Source organism: Gavialis gangeticus, unplaced genomic scaffold, assembly GCF_001723915.1.
Source record: "Gavialis gangeticus isolate Ggan-Ray unplaced genomic scaffold, GavGan_comp1, whole genome shotgun sequence".
NCBI classification, from domain to species: domain Eukaryota; kingdom Metazoa; phylum Chordata; order Crocodylia; family Gavialidae; genus Gavialis; species Gavialis gangeticus.
In genome coordinates this window covers 28,993,894-29,005,449 of record NW_017728993.1, presented here as the reverse complement: position 1 = coordinate 29,005,449, position 11,556 = coordinate 28,993,894, and the positions used below count along the sequence as shown (strand labels likewise).

General features: G+C 43.1%; 1 protein-coding gene across 1 annotated transcript in view; it reads left to right on the top strand.

Moving 5' to 3' along the window:
- The window catches only part of PIGK (phosphatidylinositol glycan anchor biosynthesis class K), a gene marked incomplete at its 5' end in the record, with an annotated part of 178,743 nt that extends 168,781 nt beyond the window's left edge, over positions 1-9,962 (top strand). Inside the window, one exon of the mRNA XM_019528326.1 lies at positions 8,735-9,962. Coding sequence (XP_019383871.1) covers positions 8,735-8,851 — 117 coding nt within the window. The remainder of the gene's footprint in view (positions 1-8,734) is intronic.
- Between the last annotated feature and the right edge of the window lie 1,594 nt (positions 9,963-11,556).

The window sequence follows — 11,556 nt, the reverse complement described above, 5'->3', positions numbered from 1 at the left end:
ATTGGTCCCATGTCCCAGGCCAGCACCGGTGGGGCCCAAAGTGGGGCACAGGCTGGCAGGGGTCTGTGGAGCCAGGCTGGGCTGCACCAGCAGGAAGAGGGGGAGGCTGGCCCAGCTCCATAGAGCCCCTGCCGGATGGGACCCTGTGCTCCTGCCACCCTGCTCTGGGCCCCACTGGCACTGGCCCCAGGACACTGGTGCGGGCCCCGTGCTCCTGCTAGCTTCCCACCCACTCACTCCCAGTGCCCCCCAGCCCCTTGGTACAGGTGGGGGGCAGCGCACAGCCCCGACCCCGTGCTTGCCAGCAGGGAAGAAGCTGGTGCTGAGCGTAGGGAAAAGCAGCCCCTCACCATGGCCAGCGCTCCCTGTTGCAGGCACTTCCAGCCCATGTGGGGCTGTCCTGTACAGGCACAGGTAGCCCCACATGGACTGCAAGTGGCTGCAGCATGGGGCACTGGGCATGGGGTGAGTGAGGGGCTCTTTTCCCCACGCTCAGCACCAGCTTGTAACCCAGCCCTGCTGCCAGCCTGGGCTCCGTGCCGGCTCTGGGCTCACCCATCAGGGCTGAACATCGTGGCAGCAGCAGCTGCAGCCCCCTCACATGCCATGCCGGGCGGTATTGGCTGCTGCTGCCCATCCATAGCTCGCGTGCTGGGCAGCCCAGAGGTGGCAGTGGCAAACACTGCCCGGTGTGGCAAGCAGAGGGCCCACAACTGCTGTCGCCATGTGCAGTCCCAACAAGTGAGCCCGGAGCCCGTGCAGGGCCCAGGCTGGTAGTGGGGCTGGGTTACAAGGTGGTGCACAGGGGAAAGCGGCCCCTCGACTGCTCCATGGCTGGTGCCCTGCGCTGCAGCCTCTTGCAGCCCATGTGGGGCTGCCTGTGCCTGCTCCGGACAGCCCCGCATGGGCTGCGAGTGGCTGCAGCAGAGAACGCAGGCCATGGGGTGGGGAAGGGCCACTTTCCTCTTCACTGGGAATGAGCAGGAAAGGAGCCTGGGGAGTGCCTGTGATGTAAGTGGTACCTCCTGGTGATGGCCTAAGATAGCTACAGGAGGAGGTGGCGAGGCTCCAAAGCATCCTCTGTCATGAGAAATTAATTGATTCAGTGCTGAAGGAGATCTCTAGGACTGCGGAGGAAGGACTATGAGATGTGGTGCTGGAGAAGGAAGGAGGGCATGGAGTCTCAGGAAGGTAGAAGCTCGAAGCTTGTGACCTTTGGCAGCAAGCAGAAGTCTTCATCTCCAACTGCAGCAGTTTGGCTAGAGAACAAATATGGAGCCCTAGCAACAGATGACAAAGAGCATGTTCTGTCAGCGGAAAAGGCCAGGGCAGGCCTCCCCAAGGTTGGGAGGATCAAGACCACTGTCACCAGGAGGAAGCAATAGGTGGTGGTGGTTGGTGACTTCTTGTTGTGGTGGACAGAGACATCCATCTGCCCATCTGAGCTGTTGTCTCAGGAGGTCTACTGCTTGCCTGGAGTCTGGATCCGACATGTCATGGAAGTATTACTCAGAGTCATCCGGCCCTCTGACTGCTACCTATGATGATCAACCATGTGGACACCAATGATACTGCTAGATGGGACCCTTTGCAGATCAGAAATGACTATTGGACTCTAGTTGCAAAATTGAAGGGGACAGTGGCTCAGGTGGAGTCATGGATGGGTATAAAATGTTCAGGAAGGACAAGCAGGAGAGAAAAGGAGGAGGAATTTCTATGTAAAAAGCTATATGATTGCTCAGAGGTACAGTATGTAACTGGAGATAGTCTCTGGGTTAGCGTCAGAGAGGAGAGCAACAAGGGTGATGCTGTGGTGGGTATCTGCTATAGACCACCAGACCAGGAGGATGAGGTGCTTGAGGCTTTCTTCAAACACGTAGCAGAAGTTTCCAGAACACAGGTCCTGGTTCTCATGGGGGACTTCGGTCACCTTGACATTTGCTGGGAGGGCAATACAGCAGTGCACAGGCAATCCAGGAAGTTTTTGGAGAGTGTTAGGGAGAACTTCTTGGTGCAAGTGCTGGAGAGGTCAACTAGAAACCATCCTCATTTTGATCTGCTGCTCACAAATAGGGAAGAATTGGTGGGGAATGTGGAAGTGGCTGGCTAATTGGGCAACAGTGACCATGAGATGATTGCATCAGAATCCTAAGGAAAGGAAGGAAGAGGAGAGTAGCAGAGTAAGGAGCCTGGACTTCAGAAAAGCAGACTTTAACTCACTCAGGGAACTGATGGGAGGTGAGTTTGAGGGGAGAAAGGGAGTCCAAGAGAGCTGGTTGTACTTTAAAGAAACCTTACAAAGGGCACAAGAATGAATCACCTCGATGCTCAGGAACACTAGCAAATATGACAGAAGACCAGGTTGGCTTAGCAGAAAACTCTTCAGTGAGCTAAAATGCAAAAAGGAAGCTTACAAGAAGTGGAAACTTGGAGAAATGACTAGGAAGGAGTATAAGGGTATTGCTCAGACATGCAGGGAAGAAATCAGGAAGGCCAAAATGCATTTGGAGTTGCAGCTAGCAAGAGATGTAAAGCTTAGCAAGAAAGGTTTCTACAAGTATGTCAGCAACAAGAGGAAGACCAAGGAAAGTGTGGGTCCCTTACTGAATGGGAGAGGCAACATAGGGACAGATGATGTGGAAAAGGCCTGCCTTCACAGTCAAAAGCAGCTACCAGACTACTGCACCAGGAAACACCGTACTGGGTGAGAGGTAAGCAGCCAACAGTGGTGACAGAACAGGTTAGGGACTATTTAGAAAAAGCTGAATGTGTACATGTCCGTAGGGCTAGATGCAGTGCCTCCAGAGGTGCTAAGGCAGTTGGCCAATATGATTGCAGAGCTGCTTTCCATTATCTTTGAAAACTCATGGCAATTGGGAAAGGTCCCAGGTGATTGAAAAGGGCTAATATAGTGCCTGTCTTTCAGAAAAGAAAGAAGGAGCATTTAGGGAACTACAGACTGGTCAGCCCCACCTCAGCCCTTGGAAAAATCATGGAGCAGATCCTCAGGAATCCATTTCTCAGCATTTGGAGCAGAAGGTGATTTCGAACAGTTGGTATGGATTCACCAAGGGCAAGTCATGCCCGACCAGCCCGATTGCATCCACAGAGCCAGTCAGATGAAGGCAGAGAGAGCAGTACATATGATGTATCTTGACTTTACCAAGGCTTCCGATGTGGTCTCCCACAGTGTTCTTGCAAGAAAGGTAAGGAAGTATGGGTTGGATGAGTACACTAAAGCAGATAGAAAACTGGCTGCATGGTTGGGCTAAAGAGATAGTAATCAATAGCTCGATGTGTAGTTGGCAAGTGGAGTGCCCCATGGGGTCAGTCCTGGGGCCGGTTTTATTCAATGTCGTCTTCAGCAATCTGGAAGATGGGATGGAGTGAACCCTCAGCAAGTTTGCGGATGACCCCAAACTGGGGGAACTACTAGATATGCTGGAGGGGCAGGGCTAGGATTCAGAGAGATCTAGACAAATTGGAGGATGGGACCAAGAGAAATCTCAAGAAGTTCACTAAGGACAAGTGTGGAGTTCTGCACTAAGGATGGAAGAATCCCCTGCACTGGTACACACTGGGGACTGACTGGCGAAGCAGCAGCTCTGCAGAAAAAGGCCTGGAGGTTATAGTGGACTATGAGCTGAATATGAGCCAACAGTGCCCTTGCTGCAACGAAGGCTAACAGTAAGTTGGGCTGCATTAGTAGGAGTGTTGCCAGCAGATTGGGGGAAGTGATTCCCCTCTATTTGGCACGGGTGAGATCATGGGCAACTGATGCCTCCTGAGTCTTGTGGGGCACCCACAGAAGCCAGTGTCAGCAGCAGGGATGGGGATGGCGAGCACCCACAGAAGCTGTCAGAAGCGGGGACAGCCATGTCAGAGACTGCAAGTACCCCCATCTCCCTCCTACCAGTTGCCTATGGGTGAGGTGACATCTGGAGTGCTATGTCCAGTTTTTGGTTCCCCACTACAGAAGAGATGTGGACCAGTTGGTGAGAGGGCTGGGGATCATGACTTTCCCGCCGCAGTCCAGGAGAGAACAACAAAAATGGTCAGAAGGCTGGAAACATAACTTATGAGGAGCAGCTGAGGGGACTGGAGTTATTGAGTCTGGAGAAGAGAAGACTGAGGAGGGGATTTATTAACAAACAGCCTTCAACTACTTGAAGAGTGGTTTCAAAGAAGATGGAGCTGGACTGCTCTCAGTGGTGGCAAATGACAGAACAAGGAGCAGGGGTCTCAAGTTGCAGCAAGGGAAGTTTAGGTTAGACATTAGGAAAAAACTTTCTCGCTAGGATGGTAGTAAAACACTGGAGCAGGTAGCCTGGAGAGGTTGTGGAATCTCCATCCTTGGAGGTTTTTAAGACGTAGGTAGACAAAGCCTTGACTGGGATAATATAGTTGGGGATGGTATTGCTCTAGCAGGGCGTTGGACTAGCTGACCTCTTGAGATCCCTTCCAACCCTATGGTTTTGTCTGCACGAGCTAAAGCCTTGGTATTGATTCAACTGTTCTGACAGATTAAATTCCCTTTTCAGGGAAGTATTGTTTATGTGGGGAAATGGTGTTGTATCAGCAGACACTCCCCGCCTTCCATGCTGGCATGTCCTGTGTTTCCATTTGGGGGGTTTTACTGGTGTAACTAGGTCAGGAGAGACTCTGCAGACATGTTCTTGGTAAAAAAGATTAAAATGTGGCTTTTTGGCAGTGGGACATCTAATTATCCACTCCTCCCTGTACACCTGTTTGCCATATGCAAATAATTTCTGACTCCTCTTTCTCCCAATTCACTTAAGATATTATAGCATTTATGACTGAAATTAAGCAGCATGTTTTCCAGCACTTAACATATTGATTACTGTAACATTCACATAATTATTCAAATCCCTGACATCTGAAAAGTGGAGATTATAGGTTTTTGTGCCAGTGCCCCGAAGTACTTGGTGTTTTGTGTTTTAAAGAAAAAATGAAACAAACAAAACAGAAGAAAAAGTTTTCCCTGTAAGCTGTACCGTATTAACTTCTTTCTGTATCATTATTTTTAGTACATAAATTGATTGTTTGCAATTTTTATAGGCAAATTATAGCTGAATTCTTAGTATGCAGCTTTCATGTATTGTGAGAGAGATCTGTGTGAACATAGTATGTTGGGGGAGAGAGACAGTTTCTCTGAATAAAAATGGTTACTTTTATGAATAGGCATTAGTGGGAATAATCTGCTAGTTATATCAGGGTTTGATATGACTAACATTTTCTAAGGGTTTTTTAATTTGTTTCCATTTAGTTTGAATCTTGTGGGTGTTCTCCCTGGGGTATTTTTTCTGCTTGCTCTCAACTTTAATACAAGGGTACATATATTGAAATCAAAATGCATTCAAACACATGCATAGTATATCCCTCAGTAATACATAGCGTTGAACAGCATTAGAAATGGGTTTGATGCATCTTTATTAGAGTTTTTAAACCTGCTAAAATATTACTGAAGTTTAGGCCCCTAATTTACATGAAACTGATCTTTAAATTAAAATCCACTCAAGAACCTCTCCTATCTAAACCCCTTTGTTCTCTCTCACTTTTTGACACAGAAACCAGCAGTGAAATAACCCTGTTAACGTTGTTGGCAAAATTGCATTGACGACTTTGGGGCAAGAATTTCAGCCCAGAAGGACCCAAGATCATGTTGGTCAATAACTTAGGGAAGTAGATATCTATCACATTTTAAAGCAGTGATAAACTTTTTTTTGAGGTTTAGATTTAGGGTTAGAAAATTAATGTAAATCTTTTTGGGGTGGGTGGCTCTGGGTTCTTGGTTTGATCTACAACACAGTCTAAGTCTCATATGTTCGGCTTGTTTGGCAAACAGAAAATTGCCTAAAGTGCCAGGTAGCTGGTTAGGGGTGTACTTGGTAGCTGTGGTGGTCTGAGACAAGAATACGAGTTTTTTGTAAGTCTTCCAGGTAGATGGTTAATTTTCCAGCCCATCCTATTCTCTCTTCTATGCTACTGGTAGCCCTGAAAGTTGAGTATATGCTGTCACTTTTCAGTGCTTTTATTAAAGGCAAAGGACATGCAAGTAATACTGTAATGGGCCTTAATGAGGTGTTGACAGCTGTAGGTATAAATTAGCAGCTGTGCATAAATTGGCTTAAGTCTTCAGTATTGATATCAATGGGACTTGGCAAATGGCTGATACCATTTGCATAACGTAAATGTCTGCCAACCTTATCCATGGGTATCTTAAGTGATTTCCACTGTCCATCACTTTTAGGCTGGTTGTACTGAAGGTGGTGCTGGCTCAGTAGCCCTTGTGTAGTTTTCAGTCTGCAATTCCCTTCATCAGGTTACACTTATTTTTGAGATAAGTGAGCATGTAGCTTCACTTTTCTTTTTTCTGCTTTAGTCTTTTCATCAATAATATATCCAGTACATTTTAAACCTGCAGTCCATGGCTTTACATAGGCTATTTGTGCGTCCTTGAATTAAAATATAAAAGCATTACTGTAGCAGACTCCGTTTTCTCATGGAATTTCATGGAGGAGGCTTCCATATACAGTATGACAAAATGTAAAACCATACTCATAGATCACCTTATAAATATTTATTCATATAAATTCTTTAAAGAAATTAAATTATGTGTTCTATACAAAATAGAAGAGAGAGGCTTTTAGTGTCACTGACTGCAAATTGAAGTCATTTGTCTAGAAGGGTCAGGTGCCACTTTGTGGTAAGGATTTGTCTCAGATCCAAGAAAAGAAAGATTGATAGTACAAAGAGATTGATGAAACGAGCACTGCAATATGCATACGAAGTTGTGGGTTAATTAGGAGAATTTAAACGAGAAAGTTCCTTTGTGTGGAGAGCCGTTACTCTGAGAACTGAGGTATGTTGGCAGCTTTGCACATTTAGAGTTGATTTCCTGAGATGTTTACATGGAGGTGTGTGGTTGTGAATATCAATGAAGTGGTGAATTGTCAACATTGCATACATTTTATGTTAATGACAGTTTCTTAGGAAATTTAATGGTGTATATACTTCTCTGTTAAAATCTTCAGCTTTGTTGTTATTAATGTAAATTATAATCCTAGTTCTTTCCTTTTCCCAGCAGGGAAAATAAATTCAGTAATGTTTCATGGAATTGTTACTGTTATTTTTGTTTGTTTTTTCAAGTCCTTTGTCCGCTGTGTTTTTAAAAATTAAGTATTGTACTTATCAAGAAACTTTCTCTAGTTAGGAAAATCTATCTAGCGTGTCCCAAAATATGGAGGCTGAGAAATCCAAAAGCATCGTTTTTTTGTTGACAGGAAAGCTGAACAGCAGAACAGATGCTGCAAACTGCTCCTATTGCTTTAAAGTTCCTTAGCCACCTGGTACGTTTCGTTGAAAAAGGGAAGCTTCCCTTAACTAGTTTTGTGGAGAAGTTGTATCTGTACAGTATTCTGTCTTCATAATATTTGTCCGCTTGACCATGGTACAACTTTGTTTGAATTTGACTGAACCACTACAAAAAGCAAAATGGCCCTGTAGGCTGTTTTTACACAAAGGTGTAGGAGAGCAAAACAAGTAGAGTTTCAGTAGGAAATGAGTACAAAAGTAAGTAAGGACTTGCGTATTTGGCCCAGATGAGCTATACATAAATTTGACCCCTTCTTTCATACTAATTTTAGCTGCATGCCTTTATTTTTTTTGTTTTAGCAACTGTAACTCCTTGCTTGTGTGTGTGTGTGCGTTACCGTGTACAATGTTAAATCTACTCCTGTTTTGTGAAATAGGAGCTGAGTTATGCTTCTTCTAAGAATGGAAGCTTTGATTTCCTTGTCTTCAATTTATGTTTTCAACAAAAATGTTGCATTTGCATAGCTTTTAATTGCGTCTGCCGGAGATGTTAAAGTTCTCTTTTGGGCACTCAGTGACTATGCCCTCCAGAATTCATTTCGCACTGAATATGCAAGATTTAAAAGTGGTGTGGAGCTGGGGAGACAGCAGAAGGGATAGGAGTTTTATTTTACCTAAGGGGCCTAGCAGATCTTGATGCATTTCACTTGGCTGCAGATAAAAAGATTGAGGGCAAAGAAGTAGAACAACGGGAGATATTTCCAGAATGGCCAAGTTCACAATGGCTCAGTCAAGCAAAGGCACTTTGAAGCATTGCAGCATAAATTCTGGAAAAACTTATGGGTTGTATGTAATCTTATTGTGTGTTATAAGATTCATTAAAACATACTTATCATTTATATATCGTAATAACTAAGTATTAATAATTCAAAACAGAATGAGCATCTGTGAATTTCTTGGATACTAAAAAAGCCAACCTTCTTTTTAACTTTCACACTTCGGAATAGTTGACTACTTAAAAAAAATTCAACAATATTTTGCCAACTTTTTCCAATAAAATGTCATGTTTTGCCTGAGAAATTGTCTTTAGGCAAATGTGGGAAGACTGTTCTTCTGAAGAGTTACATAAACAAGAAAATTGAGGTTTACAGTGAAAATTACTCTCACATAGTATAATATACTCCCATCCTCCTTTTGGCTGTGTAATTATTTTCCCCACCCCATGTACATTTAGACCCATTCAAAAGATGAGCATTTGACTTTGTTGGGTATTGGCTTTGTGAAGAGGTGCTTCTTGTCTTTTTTTTTTTTAATAATGCCATGATTTCCCCACCCCCGTGCATAAATTTAATGAAGATTTAACATGACACATCATAATTATTTTATTCTTATTTTACAGAAACCAAAACAGAAAGACTGGCATCCTCCTGGAGGTTTTATTCTAGGACTCTGGGCATTGATTATCATGGTTTTCTTTAAAACATATGGAATCAAGCACATGAAACACATCTTTTAGGTTTCTGAGCAACCAAGATGATTGCACTGACTGCAACCTTGAATGAAAATTGGTGTCATCAAAGTTTCTTTTTTTGTGCATTTTGTCTGTTTGTAGTGAAAAATAGTGTTGAAAACCTCGTATCTAGATGTTCTTTTGATGTTGGTCATCTTCCCTTCTTTCTGTGAGAGCCTGACAAATGGGTATACCATTAAATAATTTTATACTGTGGCTTTTTTAAACATATTTTAATCCTGTTTCTGAGCAATATTTCATTCCCTGCATTCAAAAAACAAGAGGGGAAACCCTAAAGACATTGGCAGGAACTTTAAAACTAATTACAAATTGTAACACTGGCAGATTTTATACCTCTAAGTAAATCTTAGAAATATTTATCATCTCACTAGAATGAAGGTCTAGACAGTATGAAGAACTTTATTTCAGGTGTCATTTTATCAATAAAAACTTAAGTCACTCTGCGAACTTCTCCCATAACATTGAATGTTCTCAACAGATATAACAAGACTGTAGAAAAATAGTGACTTTTGTCTGTCAAATGAAAACCTTTACATTAGCCCTTTTTCCAAGGGCAATTCTAGGCCTGGGATTCTATGAGTCATTAGAATGGGATGCAAAAATATGGCTAATGATGACGTCACTGAATCTATATAGAGAAAAGGAAGCCAGAATGTTTAAAGCTTGACTTCCCCATGTTTATTAAATAGTATTCATAGACCTTGCAAGATTGTCTTTTAAACCCCATTGAAGGAGGCTTCCAATGCTTTCAGTAAACTGAGTCTTTGCATAATGGAAAATTTACTTTGGCATCAGGGATTAAAAATTGTTATAAATTGTATTATTGTAGTCAATGATTTCAAACACTTGGAAATTAGTATTATCATTTATGTCTTGTAAATTCTATTGTGACATCGATTTTTTTTCATGTTAGATATCTGTTGATGAATGTATGCCGAGTGGGTTTTGTTCTTATATCTTACCTGTGTTGAGCGACAGAAAGAACAAATCTGTTCATGTACAAGTGTCAGATGAGAGATTTCTGAAGGTGCTTTCCCTGTATGCTTTTGGATTGTGCCCTATATGACAAATAAAGATTAGGTATACATGCAGTGAATAGTCTTAGATGTAAATCTCTGAAGTCATCAAGAATTGTTTATAGTCACATCTCCAATATAGCAGATGTGTCTACACATGCATTTATGCTGACTTAAAGTTATTGCACAATAATTTACTGTGCAGTAAGTGGGAATAGGCTGGCATCTACATATGCAGGTGTTAAAGTGCATTAACACTGTGTGTGGACTGGCTTGGGACTAAAATTAGTCCCAAGTTAGCCGTCACTCACAGTGTTACTGTGCAGTAAGGCACCCATCCATATGTGCATTATTGAGCAGTATCTAATCAGGCATAAATTTGATACCTGCTTGCTGCAGGTATCAAATTTACTCCCAAGTTGGCATAAGTCACCCTATTTACTGTGCACTAGGGGAGAACATGTGTAGAAATGTGCCCATACTGTGTAGTCATTTTGGTAACTGCTGAGTAAATGTGCACACACAAATGCCTAATGTGTTGGAGAACACACCAGTCAGGATTTACATATTGCTTAGGGGACACGTGTCTGTAAAGTTTAGGTATTTTTCACATTGTCTCTTCTAGGCTGAACTGCAACATGTACTACACCTTCATGTCAAAGGTGATGTTTGGAAAGGTGTGCCCTGCAGAGAGCAAACTCTCTAGAGACAGTGCCTTCACAGGCTCCAGGGAGTACAGCCACTGGCATAGTGTCTGTCCGGCTGTGCACCCCACTACTTCTACTGACTAGTGCTAGACACCGGAAGAATCATAGAAAAAACAGGATTGGAAGAAAGGCTTTAGGGATCTAATCTGGCTCTCTGCTTAAGGCAGGATTGTCCTTGTCTAAATTACCCCAGATAACTGTTTGCCTGAGGTAGATATTCTTCTGAATACAAAACCCTGACTACTATACTTGATCTTAGCCCACAAGAGGCCATGGAGTGATAACTATTCTCCAGAAAGTTTCTTGTTCACTAAGCAGAAGGATTCAACCACTGCACTGAACACCTTTATGGGATGCACAAGAGAGATGCTAAGTAGCCTGTTCTTAAGATGTTGATTTGCACATACATCTCTTCAACCTTGCTTTAGGGAAACAGTGCCTGAAACTTTCTGCTATGCTGTTTTACTGAGTACCAGCTATGCTGGAGTGCAGAATGGGAAACAGACCCTCCTTGCACCAAGCAACTTAGAGCCCAATAATTGGCCTGTGAGAAATAAGATTGGTGGTCTCTCAACAGTTTTCAGAAGTGTCTGTATCACACAAACCACCCTATAAATAGCATTGACTGCTGCCCTTGGCAGAAAAGGCTAAGCATGAATTGCCCTCTCTTCACTAGGAGTGCCCTCTTCAGTTTGGTTAGTTACTGGCAGTGTATCACCAGAAACATACACAGCAGCCATCCGAGCTGGTGCTAAAGAAAAGCTTTCTTCCCCTCAGTCCAGCACTCTGCTCAAGCAGTAAATTCACACACACATTAAAACACTTAATAGACTTTTTGTTTTAAAAATGAAATAGAAGGTATGAGGACAAAAAGAATTTTAGGTGAAAAGTGTGATCTCTCTATTTTAGCTTTTTCTAATGTGCCTATCAATATATATCTACTGTAGACACTGTGTAGAAAATTGAG